Source organism: Daphnia pulex, chromosome 10 (assembly GCF_021134715.1).
Source record: "Daphnia pulex isolate KAP4 chromosome 10, ASM2113471v1".
Classification (NCBI taxonomy): Eukaryota; Metazoa; Arthropoda; class Branchiopoda; order Diplostraca; family Daphniidae; genus Daphnia; species Daphnia pulex.
Genome location: NC_060026.1, coordinates 484353 through 502665, shown reverse-complemented (window position 1 = coordinate 502665; position 18313 = coordinate 484353). Strand labels below are relative to the sequence as shown.

The 18313-nt window shown below is 39.7% G+C and overlaps 5 protein-coding genes and 2 long non-coding RNA genes across 10 annotated transcripts; 5 read left to right on the top strand and 2 right to left on the bottom strand.

Moving 5' to 3' along the window:
- Positions 1-184: 184 nt before the first annotated feature.
- LOC124204498 lies at positions 185-4290 on the top strand. Of its 3 annotated transcripts, none has more exons than XM_046601577.1 (5): positions 185-512; positions 600-870; positions 934-2190; positions 2252-3582; positions 3640-4290. In XM_046601577.1, the coding sequence occupies exons 1-5, from the start codon at positions 306-308 to the stop codon at positions 4189-4191; spliced, it is 3618 nt and encodes a 1205-aa protein (XP_046457533.1). In that variant the 5' UTR covers positions 185-305; the 3' UTR covers positions 4192-4290. The 3 variants fall into 3 exon arrangements, with proteins under 3 accessions (XP_046457533.1, XP_046457532.1, XP_046457534.1); XM_046601578.1 differs by having other exon boundaries at positions 199-280; positions 347-512; positions 2252-4290; XM_046601576.1 differs by having other exon boundaries at positions 2252-4290.
- Positions 4291-4581: 291 nt separating this feature from the next.
- Positions 4582-7834, top strand: LOC124204502 (heat shock 70 kDa protein II-like). 2 transcript variants are annotated; one of them, XM_046601586.1, is made up of 5 exons: positions 4582-4983; positions 5044-5510; positions 5673-5882; positions 5939-6286; positions 6352-7834. In XM_046601586.1, exons 2-5 carry the CDS (start codon positions 5063-5065, stop codon positions 7479-7481), a joined length of 2136 nt encoding a protein of 711 aa, XP_046457542.1. In that variant the 5' UTR covers positions 4582-4983; positions 5044-5062; the 3' UTR covers positions 7482-7834. The 2 variants fall into 2 exon arrangements, with proteins under 2 accessions (XP_046457542.1, XP_046457543.1); XM_046601587.1 differs by having other exon boundaries at positions 4583-4983; positions 5037-5510.
- Positions 7835-8413: 579 nt separating this feature from the next.
- On the top strand, positions 8414-12377 carry LOC124204499 (exportin-5-like). Its single transcript, XM_046601579.1, has 5 exons — positions 8414-8900; positions 8955-9131; positions 9197-9556; positions 9623-12142; positions 12206-12377. Exons 1-5 carry the CDS (start codon positions 8613-8615, stop codon positions 12350-12352), a joined length of 3492 nt encoding a protein of 1163 aa, XP_046457535.1. The 5' UTR covers positions 8414-8612; the 3' UTR covers positions 12353-12377.
- Positions 12374-13392, bottom strand: LOC124204511. Its single transcript, XM_046601596.1, has 2 exons — positions 13219-13392; positions 12374-13114 (listed from the first exon to the last, which is right to left on the bottom strand). Exon 2 carries the CDS (start codon positions 13097-13099, stop codon positions 12497-12499), a length of 603 nt encoding a protein of 200 aa, XP_046457552.1. The 5' UTR covers positions 13100-13114; positions 13219-13392; the 3' UTR covers positions 12374-12496.
- A 16-nt stretch (positions 13393-13408) lies between these two features.
- On the top strand, positions 13409-14027 carry LOC124204516. The gene is made up of 2 exons (XR_006878952.1): positions 13409-13539; positions 13604-14027. It is a non-coding gene; the product is annotated as an uncharacterized LOC124204516 (long non-coding RNA).
- LOC124204510 (glycerol-3-phosphate phosphatase-like) lies at positions 13574-14962 on the bottom strand. Its single transcript, XM_046601595.1, has 5 exons — positions 14844-14962; positions 14622-14782; positions 14428-14565; positions 14018-14370; positions 13574-13956 (listed from the first exon to the last, which is right to left on the bottom strand). Exons 1-5 carry the CDS (start codon positions 14920-14922, stop codon positions 13782-13784), a joined length of 906 nt encoding a protein of 301 aa, XP_046457551.1. The 5' UTR covers positions 14923-14962; the 3' UTR covers positions 13574-13781.
- A 377-nt stretch (positions 14963-15339) lies between these two features.
- LOC124204513 lies at positions 15340-18242 on the top strand. Its single transcript, XR_006878947.1, has 13 exons — positions 15340-15484; positions 15596-15644; positions 15819-15872; positions 16048-16094; positions 16280-16334; positions 16498-16543; positions 16729-16800; positions 16998-17043; positions 17268-17319; positions 17493-17539; positions 17711-17782; positions 17947-17983; positions 18146-18242. It is a non-coding gene; the product is annotated as an uncharacterized LOC124204513 (long non-coding RNA).
- Positions 18243-18313: the final 71 nt, after the last annotated feature.

Sequence of the window (18313 nt, the reverse complement as noted above, 5' to 3'; positions counted from 1 at the left end):
CTCTTCTTATCCACTCTAGGAGATGCTGAACGAGTTAGAGAAAGGTAAAACAAAAAACATAAAAATTTATAGGGATTAGGGAAACGGAATGAATCCGTAAAAAACAAAAAAATGCTTTTAGCATACGACGCGTGGCGCCACCATACGACATGTGACGCGCTTAGCTTTGGATGTTTCTGTTTAGTGTTTACCCTGAGTTTCCCATCCCATACACATCAGCCTAATGGCGTGACGTAGTTTCTAGTTTGTGTTGGCTGAATTTCCATATTTTGCTTGCTTGGTATTAAAATATTTGTTGAAGAACTATGGCAGTTTCAGACATTAAAGAGTTTTCTAAGCCCATTAGAAAAGGAATTGTCGATAGGGGATGGTTAGCTGATGCAGTCAGTGTACATGAAAACGATTTATTGCTTGATTTTGCATGGGGAATGCAATTGCCTGATACTGCACTTCTCAATTCTACCGTCCACATTGAAACACTTGGTGAAGTCCAAATTCCTGTATCTCTACAGGTAAGGATGTTTTATTAAAGTTAAATTCACATGTACACTCTTTATTGTTATACAAACTTCATCATTATTCAAATCTTTCTAATGTAGGATATTGACAAACTAAAAACAGTTTCCGGGGAGTTATCTTATGGAAGAGGATGCAGCATTCCTCTCGAAAACTCATTAAGATTAGCAAAAGAGATAACATTGCCGAAAGTGCTCTTTTCAACACATGAGAGTTATGACATTTGGTCAATTGTTAGATGCCATCTACGGCTACCTGTTGATGTTATAGATGTAGAAATCAAGCTGACTAAATTATTGTTATATGAAGCTGGCGGCCATTACAAAGAAATAGTCTGTGATCCCAAACATTGTGGTATATTTACAGTTTATCATAGTTAATGCATTTTAATTGGTAGTTATTCTATTTTCTTCAAAGGAACTTTTGGTACGGTGATTCTTCAATTACCTGTGGAAGGAGGTCATGAAGGTGGAGGTTCCAAGGTGGAATATAATGGAAGAAGAAAAGTTATAGAGACCCATCAAAGAAGCGATGAGCGTTTCTACCTCTTGTCCTTCTACAACTGCTGCGAGCATTCCGTGGAGCCCGTCACACAAGGCTCCATATTAAGACTTGTTTTCAACCTCATTTGGAAAAACCCGAAGACTGAAATACCCCATAACTTCCCCCTTTTTCTACATGGCTTGAATGAGATTCAAGAAGTTTTGAAGCACTGGATTCCGAATAGCACCTTTAATAGAAACCAGATGGACGATTCACTCCAGATTCCATCAAAAATTGAGCTCGATGACTCTGCTAATAATTGTTTACGTCACGAAGAGGAACCCCATCTGTCACTGTACTCTGAAAAAACGTTGATTCAAGATGTCTTCTTTTTCGTTTTGGAGGAACAGTATGGCGAAAAAGACGTTCCGTTTCATCGTCTTCGAGGAAACGACTTCATTTTGGCGCAACTACTTCTCAATTGTCCGTTTATTGACGTGCATATTGCAACAGTAACCCACAAGCGTTTTCGACTGCTGGACAAAATCAAATCAAACGATGGGTCGAATAGTGTTGCCAAAAAAGATCGTCTAATTGCAGTTTCAAGTTGGAAGGATTCTGAAAATATTTCAACAGACTTCAACATCAAGCTAAACCCGGACCATCAGTGTGTTGGACCCATTCGCAATCTCTTGACATTAGACAAACCGGACAGACTGGAAGTGATTTTTCTCGGAGATGACAAATGCGAAAATCAAATTGAAGAGCAGCATTTCTTCCGTCGTGTTTTAGTCATTTGGCCCAAAGAAGAATCTTTTCGTATCAGCTGTTCCTTTGGACTAAATTCTCTTCTAGACCGAATGGAGATTTCCTTAAATTTAGCCCTTCCCGAATCGATAGATGATGTCCGCCAGAATGTCACACGAGATTTGAAAAATGTAATCGTCCTTGGTTCTGCCGATCCTCGAATGTTGTGGGTCAGAGCAGGTATGGAAAAGGGCGAACTCACTTTGAGATTGCTCCGTATGTGTATCCGTTTAGAAGCTCGCGAAGAAGGACTCGCTCTCCTGAAATTGCTCGGATTGGATTTCCCTGAAGACCAAAAAGGAATCGGTAACAATTCCGAGAACTTTGAAGGGATTCAGAACGAACAAGTGGCCCTGGCAATCTCAAAATTTCAGTGTCTATTCGGTAAATATTTATTCCAACTTTTATAATTCACATTTCTTATTTTGTATGTTGTTTAAACTAGGTTGGAGGGATATTGCCGAGCTCATCAAGCGATTGATTTCTCCTCATCGTATTACCCAGCAATTTATCCCTACAGTTTCTTTATTGAAATATTTACTGGAAGTTAATTGCGCCGAAGGAGCTAAGGAAGTTGGAAATTTAATCGCCTCCTCGTTCGCCATCAACATCCATCAACATCTCGACACATGCGTTAGCTGCTACATTCGGCTTGGTCACGCCGAGAGGCTTCAATCTTTGTTCTCTGACATTTTCCGAGCTCCAGTCATCGACTTTGAAGCTAATTTTTCCAAGAAGAACTTATTGGAGATACTTATTTCATCTCCAGTCATCTGGGAATTGGCTACATCATCTGAGTTAGGCAAGTCTACATTATCAGTGCTGGCCATGTATCAATTGATCTTGCTACGGGACGAGCCGGCATCCACCCTTAGAAGACAGAGCACTACTCCAGGCGAAGCATTTTTACCTGAACTCTTATCGTGCCTGAAGTTTATTGGACGTTTGGAGAGCAATTCCTACCCTGTTGACTCAAAGTACATGTCTACAGTACAACCATTATTGGATCAACTGGAGATTCAACAACTTTTAGACATTATGGTCGATCTCCTCAACTCCAACGAGCAGCCGCCTACAATTGGAATCCTTCGTTTTATATCCAAGGTCGTGGTTTCCCGAATGAAGGCAAATCAAGTCCCCGACATGTTACGCCGAGAGTCGATCCTGGAAGCTGTTCAATATTTGAATAGATCAGAAGACAAACTGCTGTTACGATCTTTCTTGGAGCAAGTCAGTTCGTATGAAATAACGGGATCGTGGGACAATAAATTCAAGTACGAGTTATTCGATGCTCTCATCTACTCTTCAGGCATCTGGGATGGATTGGACTCTACTTCCAAGTTGATTGTTTTGGACACTTGCACCACTCTCGTCAGTGTCTGGATCGTTTGTATCTGCCGATTATTGGATTCTTCTAGCCCAGACAAAGGGGAAGTGTCGAATTCGCAAATATTCGAATGTGTCAAGCTCTTCTTTCTTGCCGAGAAGAATCGATTTGGTATGATGACCGACAACGGCACAGTTCTCCAGCATCTTTTATCCAAACTACCGCTTCCTCAACTCATGCAACTCGTACTGGACCTCTATTTGTCCGACTCCAAGTCGCAAACAAACATCAAGCAATTCCCGAATTGCTTCGTTTGGTATCGAGATCTGTGCAAGCTTTTTTTCGACCGTGATTTTGTATCGGTCGTGAAGAAAGATGAAGTTGAAAATGTTTTCCGGTGTCTTTTGTGGATGGAAGATGTCCAGTTGTGGGAGTTGTTTTCAACCAAGGTTTCTATGTTGGCAAAAAAGAGTTGCATACTAACTTTTATGACTTGTATCTTACAGAGTGTCGAGATTCAACAAGGGCTAGTTGACTCGCCATCTGCTTTTGCAGCTTTTGTTCGCATCGCGGAAGGATGGGTTGAACGATCGAAATCCTGGAAGGAGCCGAAATTCACGTGGAAGCAACCGAATGCCGTTGTGAATGGTCATCCCGAGTTGGAAGAATTTTCCCGCTCTCCCCTTAAGAGTATGTCTCAGTACTTTACCACTGTGAAAGAAGCTCGCCTTTTCGCCGACAGTTTGCTGGAAGAATCCAAACATGGATTTAATGTTACTATTACGCCGATCGGTAAGAAATCGGTTCACTGCAGCGTGACTAAAAATCGCAGCTATCACATCAATGTCTATCAGAATATTTTGAAAGCGTATCGTTCATTTAAAGAGAAATTTGACAAATTCCTGGAACTGTGGCAAAACCTTAACGATCGCATCCTATCCAATGTTGTAATCAAACCGTCAGTTGTAACCGGTTCAAGTTCGGATGATGATATTTTGATTTTTTCTCCTGCTAAACGTTGCAGACAAGAAATTGATGTTGTTGATTTAAGTGTTTGAGTTTTTCGCAGTTGCGTAAAGAAAACTTGCATTACTATGTTTTTATTGTCATATGGTATAATGTGTGATAAAAATTAAGAATTACAATTTTTGGTAAAATTTTTTTTTAAAATCTTATTGTTCCAGTACGCGTATGTGAAATTTGTTGAATCGAATTATAGTCATGTCAAAACAACATAATTATTTAATAAGGCTTTTACTTTTAGAGGACCTGCACATGGATGTTAAACCAAAAATTTAAAAAATACCAATGCATGACGTATAACGTATATAAAAGAATATTTTAATTAGTTATCTCTGTAGTACATCTCGCTATATCTACAATCTAGTCACGATAATATTTACAAGAAAGCATATTTTTGTTAAACAATGTGGGAAACGGGGAAACCTCAGTCATAACAACACACAGTAACTTTTCTGTAAAAAAAATCGTACACGTGCCAAAGCTGAATAATTGCTTATGCAAATAGGGGAATAAGAAAAAGAACATTTTCATGTATAAAGTTCAAAGTTTACACACCACATGACTACAAATACGAGTCTTGCAAAATTGTGCAAAAACCAACATGCGTGAAATAGTCGCCATTTTGAATGTTAAGCAACCACTGGGAGCGCTGATGATAGTGATCCCGGAGACCCTGACATTGCCGAATTACAGCAGCCATTGAAATTCGATTTTTGCTCACTTCCAAGTATTTCATGTGATCGTTGGTAAGAAACTGAAAAGGCATTTTTCTGCTTTTTGTGTTGTAAAATTTTAACGTGAAGATATTGGGTTTTAGGATTAAACAGGTAATAATCCTTTTTAGCACAATACCTAAATTGACCCACATTTCTTATCCAAGCTTTCAGTGTTTAAGATTTAATAAAGATGGATGGCTTACAGCAAAATGATGAACAAGCAAAACAGAAAGAAACTCCAAATTGTGAAGTTAGGAAAAGTACTAGAGTGAGAACAACTAGACCGCAGTCAACAGAATATGCAGCCCTTGAAGAAATTTTGAATAAGGAGGATGAAGCCGAAGCTGAAAACACTTCTGCTACTCCAAAGGTCACATTAAAAAGACGACCCTACAAACCAAGAGAACCTAAACAAACAGCAAGAAGAAGCACTGGAGGTATGGCACCAAGGAAGATTGTGGAACCAAGAGTACCTAAACTAACAGCAAGAAAAAGCTGTGGAGGTATGGTACCGAGGAAGATCGTGGAACCGGAGGGAAACCATTCCAGTAAGAAAAAAACAATTCCTGTTTGTAAATTCCCTTCGGCTGTTGGTGGTAATCCTCATGCTAAGAGACCTAAGTTGTTGAATGCTGATGGTGAGTTGAGTCAATCTTATTTATGAATTAAAAACACTTTATACTTAGTATGTGTAGTTTAATTTTATTTGAGTGATATTTTTTGAATAATGTTAAAGAAACTTCATTCATCGTTACTTCTAATCTTTCTACATTTTTTTGATTATTTGTTTTTACTTGTAGAAAAAGAAAACCAAGAGCTCTGTATTGGCATTGACCTAGGCACCAGCTTCTCATGTGTAGGAGTATACCACAATGGAAAAGTGGAAATAGTTGCAAATGAGCACAATAATCGTATTACTCCATCTTGCTTAAGTTTCAATAATGGAGCGAAATTTGTCGGGGAGGTGGCAAAAAATCTTATGGACACAAATCCATTAAGCACAATTTTTGGTATTAATTTCTATCTCTATTTATTTGTTACAAAAATTCTCATTTTATTATATTAGATGCAAAGCGCCTTATTGGTCGTCGGTTTTCCGATTCAACCTTGCCTAATGATCAGAAGTACTGGCCGTTTAAAGTTGTGCAGAGTGCTGAAGGTCAAGCAAATGTACAGTTCGACCTCAATGGCACGTGCACAACGTACACGCCTGGCACCGTCGCAACCATAATACTAGAAAAAATGAAAGAAACTGCAGAAGCTTACTTAGGTGAAAAGGTAACGAATGCAGTTATTGCTGTTCCTGCGCATTTCACCGACTTCCAACGCCAAGCAATCAAGAACGCGGGGATTTCTGCTGGTCTGAATGTCCTGCGAGTCCAGAATGAAACATCAGCCGCAGCTATGGCATATGGTAAATATTATTTGTTTAGAAGTACGTGTAGATAAATATTGATCTTCTTTTATTTTTTTGTTAAGGTCTCGAGAACAAATTTGCGGAAGTAAAAAATGTGTTGATCTACGACCTTGGTGGTGGTTTCCTCGATGTTTCAGTCATCTCCATCAAAGGTGGAATATTTCAGGTAGAGGGGACAGCCAACGATTCTCATTTGGGTGGCGAAGATTTTGACATTCAGTTGGTTGACGATCTTGCCAAAAAACTCAAGAAGGAACAAGGCAATTTATCGTCTAACCCACACGCAATGCGCCGACTTCGAACTGCCTGCGAGGGAGCTAAACGGACGCTTTCTCATTTGACTGAAGCGACCATTGAAATCCTCTCGCTCTGCGAAGGCTTCGATTTCTACGCCCCCGTTACTAGATCCTATTTTGAAAAATTGTGTGTTGATCTCTTTCACCGAACTTTGGAACCTGTCAAAAAGGCTCTCATTGACGCAAAAATGGACAAGAAAGAAATCAATGAAATTGTTCTAGTAGGCGGATCTACGCGCATACCTAAGATTCAGGAACTGTTGCAGCAATTCTTCGACGGCAAGGAGTTGAATAAATCCCTTCATCATGGCGAAGCTGTCGCTTGTGGAGCTACAGTTCAAGCTGCTCTTCTTTCTGGATATAGTTTGGAAGCAGCAAAGGATTTCCTTCTACTGGAAGCCAGCTCTCATTCTTTTGGGATTGAAATCGTTGAGGGAGTGATGTCCACTTTTATTGAACGCAACAGCAGGATTCCAGCGAAGCAAACTAAGATTTTCACTACAAAAATTCACAACCAATCCAGCGTTCTTATTCAGGTGTACGAAGGAGAAGGGGCAATGACACGTGATAACATACTTTTGGGAAAATTTATTTTATCTGGAATTTATCCTGCTAAACGTGGTCTACCAAGGATCGAAATTACTTTCGAAATTGACGCCAACGGTATGTTAACCGTGACAGCTTCTGATAAATCAACTGAAGGCCGTGAAAATAAAATAACTCAATCAATTAATGGTGGAGTTAATCGTGTGATGGAAGGCAAAATTTCGGATGCCGGAAAAATGAAACTGGTCCTGTGCGAAAACCACCCGCCATTGCCAACTCAAACCCTCAGTCAAAAGTCATCATCATCATCGACTGGAGCTTCAAGGACTGATCCCATTTTAATTGATTGATTTTTTAAAATCTGTTTTTTAGTTTTTTTTTTTCTAGTTTTGAACATTTGGTATTAACAAAGAAATTTCCCAATTTTAATTAACGGAATGTTAACGTCACTGAAAGTCAAAATGTTAATGCAGTTTTTGCATCTTTCTTGCCTTTATCCGTAACATTTATGCTTTCTATAGTGTGTTTGTCCAACGTTGAAATCGAACCGTCAGTTGTTGACTTAAGTGTTTTGAGTTTTTAGCAGTTGCGTTAAGAAAACTAATTGCATTACTATGTGCTGGTTTTCAAATGGTATATTTTGTGATGTCAATTAAGAATAACAATTTTTGGTAAAATACAGAAACAATGTTTCCTTTTAAAATCTGATTTGTTTCGGAACTAATATTAAGTGAAATTTGTTAAATGGGCTGGATAATATTTTCAAGGGAAAGAACATTTTTTTTTTTGTAAAAAAATGTGATTGTGTACTTGTCTGTAAAGAAAAATTTCGTACACGTGCTTAGAGCTGTAACAACTAACGAAGAGGTTACCGATGCAAATGGGGAAATAAAAAGAGAAGATTTTCTTGTCAAAAGTTTACCATAAGTTAATCGTGTGATGGAAGGCAAAATTTTGGATGCCGATAAAATGAAGCTGGTGCTGTACGAAAACAACCCGCCATTACCGACCCAAATCCTCATTCAAAATTCAGTATCAGCCTCATCAAATGGAGCACGACTTCCCAGGAATGATCTAATTTTCATTGATTGATTTTGTTTTTTCAGTTTTATCTCTAGTTTTTAACACTTGGTATTAACAAATAAATTTTCCAATTTTGCTTAATGTTGTTGTTTACGTTCAAGTTTCGCGGAAAAATAAAACAGAAAGTAGAAATGTAGTTTTTGCGCCTTGTAATTTAAATTTCTAGCGTTCCCGTTCCGCCATCTAGTGTTTTTACAAAGAATTTCGTTTTTCCGGTACTGCAGACGACGTTGTTGAAAATCGGTTTTGAAAAGGGACACATGTGACGATTGCTCCTTGCTCGAACATTTTCTCATTCCTTAGAAGAAGGTGTTTATAGTTTGTCCCAACCTTCTGTAAATAACAGCTAGACTTTTTGATTTTACTACTGAGTAGAGCATATTTAAGACATTTTCAGAATGGAAGGACACGGTAATCTTCCGCCACAGTTGTCAGCTGAAGCTGAGCAATTGATTCTTGCAGTGGACGTTGCTCTGTCCCCAACAGCCACAGCTGATGCCAGAAATCAAGCATACAATCTTTGCGAGAGATTTAAAGAACAATCTCCACTATGTGCAGCTGTTGGTGTGCAACTTGCTGGATCTACAAAAAATCCAACTGTGAGACATTTTGGTTTGCAGCTTGTTGAGCACTGCATCAAATTTAGGTGGAAAGATATGCATCCCCAGGAGAAACTATCAATTAAAGTATTATTATTTTGCTTTCCAAGGAGTCAATCATTAACTATTCTCTTTCTGTAGAATGCTGTGTGGAATCTGATGGGAAGTGGCACTGACATGAATGATCCTACTTACATCAAAGACGGGATAGCAAGATTGGTGGTAGAAATGGTAAAACGAGAGTGGCCTCAACAGTGGCCCACCTTCCTTCAAGAGCTGACAGACTTGGCTCAAGTTGGAAAAGAATACCAAATAGAGGTAAATCAACTGTTATATTACTTATTTTTCATCAAAAAGGATTTTTAAATGGTTTTTGTTTTTAGTTGGTCCTTCTTGTACTTCTTCGCCTAGCAGAAGATGTGGCCGTTTTTCAGTCAGTAGATGCCGTTCGACGCAGAGATCTTCAACAGGGACTGACGGCTAACATGTCGGATATGTTTGAGTTTCTTTCCCGACTGTTGCGAGCTCAAGTCACAGCCTACCACGATTTCAAGTTATCTGGAGCCCCCGCAGCACAATTTCATTGTCGACTGGCTCTATCCGTTATTGCCGTTTATCAAGCTCATGTCGAATGGGTTTCCATTAATCACATCATGGCACATGACGGACAATTGTTGGTCTTACTCTGCACTTTGCTTTCCGAAGAAAAGTTCCGTTTGTCGGCAGCTGAATGTCTTCTCCAGGTAAAGAGAAAATGAAACATTTTTATGGTTGGATTTAATTGATTTATCTCTTTTTTCACTGAACAGATCGTCAGTCGAAAAGGTCCTGCTAAAGAGAGAACTCCTTTACTGATTCTTTTCAGTCACGGAGCTATAGCGTCAATGTTGGAGGCAGCCGAATTGGCTTCATCACAGCCTTTGACAGAAGCCAATTACAATTTCCTGAAGCGACTAACTGAAGTTTTGGTCGGAATGGGAACTCAGTTATGCGGACTGTACGGCAAGGAACCCGATGTGACCAAACCGGAAACGTTTGCCATGTATCTCCAAGCTGTCCTGGCTCTGACGCGTCATCCCAGTTTGAGCATCAACCAAACAACTGCTTCCTTGTGGGTCGCTCTCTTCAAACACGAACGCTTGAATCCTCAGCCTGAATTACTGGCCGTTATTGAGCCCTGGATTGGAGTTGTAGCCCGCAAGTTTGTCAAAACGCCCGCGTGTGCCTACGATGGAATGGATTTTGACTCGGATGAAGAGTTTACTTCATTTCATCAACGTCTACGTGCCGATCTTGTCGAGGCCGTCCGCCTTGCCACTGTTTTGGCACCTTCTGTGACCTTCTGCTACGCCCAGCAATGGCTGCTCAGTCAACTAGACAACCCCAATTCAGTTCTCTCTGAATGGGAAGCATTATCCTTGTTTCTTGATGCAGTGGCCTGTAAGGCTAAAGAGGCGCCATCCGGCCCGCAACTACTGGAACGCTGCCTAGTCTATCAATCCACCGATCCTGCTATTCTATCGGAACTGTTGTCCTGCATCTCAGCCCTTTTTGTTTACGTTCACCACGACCCCCAACGGCTGCTCCAACCTGTTCTTGACCGCATCTTTTCTTCAGTTCTCTTCAGCGGCCCTGGCCAGTCCAAGGATAATCGTACCAAGATTGTCCGCAACGTTCGACGACACGCCTGCTCTCTGATGGTCAAAATCAGTATGCAACATCCCGGACTTCTCGCCCAGCAGTTTGACTATGTCAAATCGAGTGTCGAGCGCCTCAGTAAGACCCAGGGCGACTCTCAGCTGAGCCGGATGGAAGTGGTTACCTTGCAGGAAGCTCTACTCATCATCTCGAACCAATTCACCAACTTCCAGATGCAGTGCGACTTGATTGGCGAAGTTATTAGACCGGCAGTTGAGCAGTGGACTGTCATGAGTCCGGCTTTTAATTCCGCCCAAGAATTCATGTCTTTTATCGGACTAGACCGACCACCAGTGGAGCCGTCAGCTGACGATGTCCATGGACGCAATCGATCGGAGCTATTGGCCAGCGCTTCAGTGTTTTGGGCTGTTCTCAAGCGTTGCAAAACATCGACCGATCCATTGAAGGGTCATCCCGCTGCCCAGCACCTGGCGCCTCTTCTGTTCCACACTTTCCGACTGGCCAGAGTTCTCCATCAACTTTGGGAGCCGGAAGCACAAAAGCTTCTTTCTCCCGGCTTCGCCAAAGCTTATGATTTGCTTGAAAGCGAAATAGTTAGCATCTTGGCTCAAGGAGGAATGTCTCAGTCGGGCATGCCGGCCTGCATTTCGCAGCTGAATGGTAACGTTCAGAAACAGCAGACACCGTTGGAGCGGGTGCAGAGCTTCCTCGTCCAGATCCACAACAACGTCTTCATCATGTTAGGATCGTTTGGAGAGACCCTCGGCGAACAGTTTTATGCTACTCCGGGATTGGCTGTCGCTGTGGCCGGCACTACCTGCGGCCAGGGAATGGAATACATTCCGGACTGTAGATTGCGCACGGTTGTCAAAGTCTTTTGTCGACCGTTCATCAACTCCTGTCCAGCCCACCTTTACCAGCCAGTCTTACTGCCGTTCTTAGCTTATTTTTTGCCGGCCATGTTACAGCGCCTGTCCGGCCGCTGGCAGCAAACGATGCAGCAGCAACGCGACGAGAACCAGGCAAACTTGCAAGAAATTCTTTGCGACGTGGTTGTCCGCCTGGCCACTCGAGACTACATTGAATTACTCAGATCCGTCACTTTGTCCATTTCCAGTCAGTTTCCAGGAGAAGAAAATGAAGAAATGATGGATGCCGAGGTTCCTTCGTCAGGTGGTCAAATGGTGGCCAGCGTCAGCGAGTTGGGCAAGATGGTTTTAGCTGAACCGAGTTTGTGCGGTCATTTACTGCAGTTTCTTTTGAGCTCCTTGTGGTGGCCCGATTCGGGCAATTCACTCAAAGCGACCAACATTTTGGAATCGATTGTCAAATACTGGGCTGGCCTTATACCCAGGAATTCGTCGCTTTTCCCTAATAGCGAAGTGGCCTCCCTGTGTCTGTCTCATCTACTCAACGGAATCCAGCTGCTCGGGCAACACGACTCGAATCTCAGCTCCTTGATCCATCTGGGAGTCTTAATGTACGACACTTTCTTGCCCATTTATCCTGCCGTCATGTCGGAATTGATGATGCGGAATGCTGGATGCAGTCGAGAGGACGCGGATCAGTACCAGGACAAAGCTGCTTCATTGGCCGCTGCCGGTGGACAAAAAATCAACCAGAAGATGGAACGATCCAAGCGGGAACTTTTCCGTAAAATGACTAGCCAGGTAATTTAAAATTTTATGAGATTTTGACAGTTGTGTTAACATTTTGTAAACTCTTGATTGCAGATTGTCGGACAACATTTGGCCGATTTATTCCGCAAACCGGTGCAACTACCCAACCTTCCGAAAATGGGTTCACTAAAACCTCAACCTAAACGAGATACAGTGGATTTAGCAGATGTTGGACTCGCTGATTTGTTTATCCAGGAATGAAATACAAAAAGGTTTGGGGACTGATGATAATATTTTGAAATGTATTTTTTTATTTATTTGGGGTATAATAAGTGAGTTGAGAGAGAAAGGGCAAATGAAAGCACGACTTATTGCATTATACACAGTAGGTTGAACTCGTTACGTTTAGGTATCTGTGTACAGACCGTCAATTAAAAAGTCAACTCGCTTGTACTGACGACGTTCCCACACGTCCCGAAGTCGCCAGTATGTCACTGAAGCGAGAATGAGTACCATAGCTATACCAAGGGACAAGCCAACAATCAGAGCTGTGTAGTCTGGTTGTGATGACACTTCATCTTCAGTGCTCTGAGTTTCTGAAGCCAACGGCTTGGATTTGAATGTAGCATTTGTGGTCGTTTTGGTGATGTTGACATGTTCTACAGGTGGAGGTTCTGCTCCTTTTCTGGGTTTGACCGGTTCCTTGTTGATTCCTTTTTTGGGGACACTGTTTCGTTTGGTACCATCGCCCTGAGCAGGTTGATTCAAGTGATCTAAAGTGACATTCAGCAATGATGTCCCACTTCCAGGGAGATTCAATGAGGTATCAATCTTGGGAAGGGGAGGAACAATATTTTCAGTCGAAATGGTTGTGTTTGGGGTTGGTTCTATTGGCACAGAAAGTTCTGTCATAGGAATGATTGTAGAGGAAACAGTTTCATTCACAGCTCCTGTTGAGATAGCCACAACGTGCAGCAGCAGCAGCACGACCCCAATTCTTCGTTCCATTTTCCTGTGAAATATCTAAAATAAGTCGGACCATCTTGATTAGTCAAGTGTAAACTTTTTTCTGGCTTCAGAGATCTCGAGAAATTCTCAAACAACAATAAGGAAAAGACTAAGCTTACCAACAACTATAGAATTCTAAAGTCCATTTGAAACGTCGCAGTTACATCGGTTACTGTTTCTTGCTGACCCTGCAATACGAGAAGCAGGAAGAACGTTTGATTAAGTCGAAATGTGTGTTGACTGATTAACCGCTCGGATGTCAACTTTCTAATTCCCCGATACTTTCGAACTCTCTCCCAGATGGTGTGTGAAAAAGATATATTTTCTCTCGCTAGATGGCATCGTCGACACAATAACAAATACGACAATTTGATAACAGACCGGCTAAGAAAATGTCAGAATCAAACAAGGATCTCAAAGACTTTGACTGGAAACTCAAGGTATTTGTTTAATAATTAACACAACACATTCATCTCCTATTCACTTTTTATTGTCAACACACAGTTAGCATTGGAGAGTAACAAAGTGAGCGCACTTAATACGCCGATCGTCGAGTTAACATTACACACAAACAGTGACTCGTGTTCTGTGGAAATGGACTCCCTTGGCCTCGACAACTTAATTGGCAAGATTAAAGAAGCCCTTTCGAAAACTACAAATCAAGTCTCCAATTGATCTACTATCACTGTTCTAATAAATCTAACAAGTCACCTAATGAGTCTGTATAAAAATCTGGTATCAGAATATGTTGTTCATTGTTTTTGTACTGTTCAAGTTGTTTCAGGCTTGTAACACCAGTTAAGACCAGAAGAGTTGTCAGTTGGCAGTTCTTTCCAAAACTTATGTCTGTATTGCACCTGTAAAATAGTTGCATTATGAGTCATGTGAAGTGTTTATCTTAATATTATCTCTATTTACCGATCTCCAATCATCAAAGTCCTCTTTGGGTCAATCTTGCACTTCTTTGAAATGGCCTCAAACATTGCAACTGATGGCTTCCCAAATACTTTGGCAGTTCGTAGTGAAGCTGTTTCAACGGCTCTAACCATAACCCCAGTTCCAGGAACAACTAGTGGAATTTCCATTGGAAACGTTTCATCTGCATTTGATGCTAGGAAGAGACAGTCTGGGTTGGCTAGATGGTTGGCTGCTTTGAGTATTTTAGGGTAACTTAAGTGTTCATCAAATCCTATCACAACAGCTCCAACATCTTCTTCCATTTCAATTTTTCCATTGACATAATACTGCATCTCAGTTGGCATAACATCTGGCTGTGAGGAAAAATTTTGAATAAAAAGTATTTGTGAATTATAAACAAGCTTTATCACCCCAATCTGAGTGTGTTTAATTCCATGGTTTTCCAGTTCTTCGGCAAAGCCTTTGCTACCAATTAGATAGGCTGTTTGCTTAAAGTTAATAGATTGTAGGTATGATGCAACTAGATAACCCGATGTAGCAATTTCATTCTATAATGGGAAAATGGTCAGTTTATCATGAATCAATTGGTTTGAGTAATGTTTACTTCTTCTGCATTAAATCCTAGTTTTGTCAACTTTTCAAGATATTGAGATCTTGTTTTGGTGCTGTTATTCGTCACGTAAAATATTTGTTTGCCGGACTCTTTCAAATAATTGACCGTCTCAATTGCGCGATTTATAATTTTACTTCCAGCCCATAGCACGCCTAAATAAGTGAACCAAATTATTAAGGAAATTATTGCGGTGCTAACTATTTTGCTTTTTACCATCACAGTCAAAGAGAACCGTGTCGAAAGAATTGACAAAAGATCGCACAATATCTTTTGACAGTTTGACGGCAGCCATTCTTATCTCTTGTTGTTATTGACAATTTTAGGGTAAAATGCGTGAATGGGAATTACGGGATGATAAAATGCGGGAAATTGTAATTTCATCATTGATGAGATGCAGGTTAAATAGTATTGTGCAGTTTTTAATCAAGGTTTAAAGCTATTCAACAATTTTGCATTCATCCAGATTGCTGTAGAGATTCAACGAAAAGAAAAAGTAATCTCATTTTTCTTTACTTTGTTGTGTCATTGTGTGATTTCAATTTCTCGCGCGGTTGTTCGCGACTTCGCGTTGCCACCCCAACTCGAGCTAAAACGTAAATAAAAATAAAATGTAATTCATAGTTCATTCTGCTGCTTTTAATAATTTTAATAATATTTTGTCTAAATTGGAGTCTTCAAATATAAAGTAGCTTAGTCAAATTAATATTCTATATTATAAATAGGGCATCATCTAGTTTTCCGGAGGACCGGAAACTCGCCGGGAGAGGGAACCTACTCGATGACAGGGATGACGACCACGTTCAAAATCACTTGAACATTTGCATTCAGCCGCTGAAGATCCATTGCAACCTATGGTAAAGTATTGTTTAATCTGAGTTTTTCTTACAATTTTGTATTCTTATTAAAGTTGAGTTGATGAATATTGAAGTTTTCTGAAAGCTTAACTATTTGTGTCTTCTATGTAGTCGGATTCATTTTCGTTACTGTACTGCTTTCTCATGGGTCTTAAACGTGGTGAGTAGCTAGCTGTGTTTTTGCTGTTATATTTTCATGATGATAATTTGAGTCTCGTTCGTATGAATTTGACTAGGTCAATTTATTGATTCCAAAATTTAACTACCACTGATTTAAACTGACAAAGTAAATATATCTTAGTCATTTGCAAAGCTAATTTATCGTTTTTCATAGATCAAGCATGGGTGGTGAAAAACTTTCCTCGTCAAGATTTGGTCTTACGTTGAGGTAAATTTACTTACATACTCTAAACCTCTACATGAATGTGATGGAAACAACTTATCCACTCTGAGGTGAAATGATGCATCACCTAATTCATCCTTACCTACATTCTCTGAAGCATCCCTTAATTTAAAAGTCATTTTATCTTCCATCGTGAGTCTCATAATTTTTTTACTCGTAGGTTGTTCATCCAGTCCATTTGTGTACTATGGAGAATTCACTTGAAAGGTGTGTATAGGTCTTTTCACATTCCTTTTTGTAATTTATGTTATGATGATTTGTTATCCCTGTCATACAAAATCTTGATGATAGTTTAACAATGGTAACTTAAAAATTCTGAGAACATTGAAAGTATCAATATTCATTTGTCTCATTCCATTCCAATTTGTATTAAAGTTGTTTTTCTTCTTCAGGTCTTATTCGGTGGGGAGGCGAGTGTTTCTTCTGTCAGTGGGGCGTCCCGTTTAGGTAATTTTAGTGACGTTATTTAGGATGATGTGCTACGAATGATTATTTATATATACCGCCCCAGTCTGAAGGACAGTGTTGATTGGTTAATTTTCAATGACATTTTTACTTATTTGTTACTTTAAGGTGATTTTTTAAAATTCTAATATAGTTTTTTTTACAGGAATTCTAATATGTTGATGGGTTCTGCATTCATCATTCACTGTTAGGTAATTGTAAAATTTATATTTCTTGTCTTTATTACTGTTATTGATGATAGCTAACTACGATGCATCCGTTATACGCGATGGCTCTGCAACAAAAACATGACATCACTTGCCCTCACTGAATCTAAACTTACTAGATATTGTACCAATTGGTGTGGATTTTTCTTAATTATTCTGTTTTATTTTAGGTTGGTTGCCTTTTGGAAGATTGAATCTCACGTACTCCTTTCCTCAAGTGATGGACGTGGACATTTTTGCTGGTATGTCGATGAATGAATTTGAGCAAAAGCTGAATGAAATTGTAGCAATATGTTTTAGAGCTCTGATGATAATCACAAGCATATGCCTGATGAACCGCAAGGGGTTGATGTTTACAAGGATACTGAGCTCTTTTGTTGCATTTATTTTAATTCTTCAGCTCTCCATCTGTTTCTAAAGCTAGCGTTTTGTGTCTTAGGTGTTGGTGTGCAGTTCTCATGTTCCCTGTTGGATGTTTTCTAATGGTAATTATGGGTATTTGTCATTTGAATTTTATCCCGATCGCCACGCCTCCTTCTTAATCCATGGGAAGGGAGGTGCCAAAATTACGAACGGGGAAATTAATGGTCACGTAGGAAGCAACCGAGATTGAATTGATCTACAGGTTGTGCCTTAAACGGAGACTACAATTGGCTTGAATTTCGGTTTATTGTTTTTCGAATTAACTTAAGACTGTTTTTGTTTACAGGTTTCTGCTGAGCTGTAGATTGTCCCGTTACCGAACTATTTGCGTCAATCGGGTATGACATACTTCTCTTTACATTGATTTTACCATTATGTTTCAAATGATTTTTCATCTTTCGGGTCTGAATGTATATGGATGACAACTTTTTATTTGCTGATGAAACATCTGTTTGGATATTATTGTTTTTCATATTAAGAGGTCTGTTTAATGCAATGGTACTTTCTACAGGTTCACTGCGGTTGGGTCCTTGGCGTTTTGTAGGGGTTTTTTATCAGGTAATTGGATTTTTAATATGAAGTATTCGATGATATGCAATGATGAGTTGCTTATTGGTCCGTGTTTATGATTCAATGATTTCAAATAATTCAGTAAGCTCTGAGAAATTGCAATGCTAACCGTCAAATTGCCATCGGTCAAGTAGTAACATTTTTTTGTTATTGTTTCAGGTGTGGATTCCTCTTGGTCCGTTTATAGTCTTGGAGCTCTTGCTACCGTTTCGTCCGTTTGTTTATTGTGATGTGAGTATTGTTTAGGCTTCATGTTTTGTGGGTTTTATGATGAAAGTCTAACATTTAGAGCATTGGGTTCTGAAGTTCAGTGATTATTGTTATTTCTGAGAGATTTTCGTTAAGTCAGTTTGTGATTGGTAGAGTTGGAGCTTTAATTTTTTTTATTTTTGTAGGTTTTCGCGTTGCACTCTTCGGACTACTTGATTCATGGTGAGTTTCTTAATTATTTTAATGAGTATGATTGTCATGATGAAAAAAACTTTAATGACTTCTGGATGAAGACAAGATCGTCTACAAATCTGATTCTCACTGTTCTACAAAGTAGATATTTTTTAAAACTGAGTTAACATGTGTTTTTTTTTTTATTTTTAGGTTGGAGATATAATGGTTTTTGATACTGATGGGCATAGCTCATGGGCATTGGTGTCATGTTGATTGATTCATACAAATAAACAATTTTAAGAAATCATTTGCTGTGCTGTCCTTAATTTCGCAAAAATATTAATTACGAGTAAAATTATTTTAAACCGAGAGTTTGTA

Excerpts from the sequence above, each read along its gene's own strand:
- LOC124204499 (XM_046601579.1), top strand. The coding sequence starts at position 8,613 with ATGGAAGGACACGGTAATCTTCCGCCACAGTTGTCAGCTGAAGCTGAG. Across the intron at positions 8,901-8,954 it reads AGGAGAAACTATCAATTAAA|AATGCTGTGTGGAATCTGAT; the intron begins GTATTATTATTT and ends CTCTTTCTGTAG. Across the intron at positions 12,143-12,205 it reads TCCGTAAAATGACTAGCCAG|ATTGTCGGACAACATTTGGC; the intron begins GTAATTTAAAAT and ends TCTTGATTGCAG.
- LOC124204511 (XM_046601596.1), bottom strand. The coding sequence starts at position 13,099 with ATGGAACGAAGAATTGGGGTCGTGCTGCTGCTGCTGCACGTTGTGGCT.
- LOC124204502 (XM_046601586.1), top strand. The coding sequence starts at position 5,063 with ATGGATGGCTTACAGCAAAATGATGAACAAGCAAAACAGAAAGAAACT. Across the intron at positions 5,511-5,672 it reads TAAGTTGTTGAATGCTGATG|AAAAAGAAAACCAAGAGCTC; the intron begins GTGAGTTGAGTC and ends TTTTACTTGTAG. Across the intron at positions 6,287-6,351 it reads AGCCGCAGCTATGGCATATG|GTCTCGAGAACAAATTTGCG; the intron begins GTAAATATTATT and ends TTTTTTGTTAAG.
- LOC124204510 (XM_046601595.1), bottom strand. The coding sequence starts at position 14,922 with ATGGCTGCCGTCAAACTGTCAAAAGATATTGTGCGATCTTTTGTCAAT. Across the intron at positions 14,783-14,843 it reads GGTTCTCTTTGACTGTGATG|GCGTGCTATGGGCTGGAAGT; the intron begins GTAAAAAGCAAA and ends TCACTTATTTAG. Across the intron at positions 13,957-14,017 it reads ACTTTGATGATTGGAGATCG|GTGCAATACAGACATAAGTT; the intron begins GTAAATAGAGAT and ends ACTATTTTACAG.
- LOC124204498 (XM_046601576.1), top strand. The coding sequence starts at position 306 with ATGGCAGTTTCAGACATTAAAGAGTTTTCTAAGCCCATTAGAAAAGGA. Across the intron at positions 871-933 it reads CTGTGATCCCAAACATTGTG|GAACTTTTGGTACGGTGATT; the intron begins GTATATTTACAG and ends TTTTCTTCAAAG. Across the intron at positions 2,191-2,251 it reads AAAATTTCAGTGTCTATTCG|GTTGGAGGGATATTGCCGAG; the intron begins GTAAATATTTAT and ends TGTTTAAACTAG.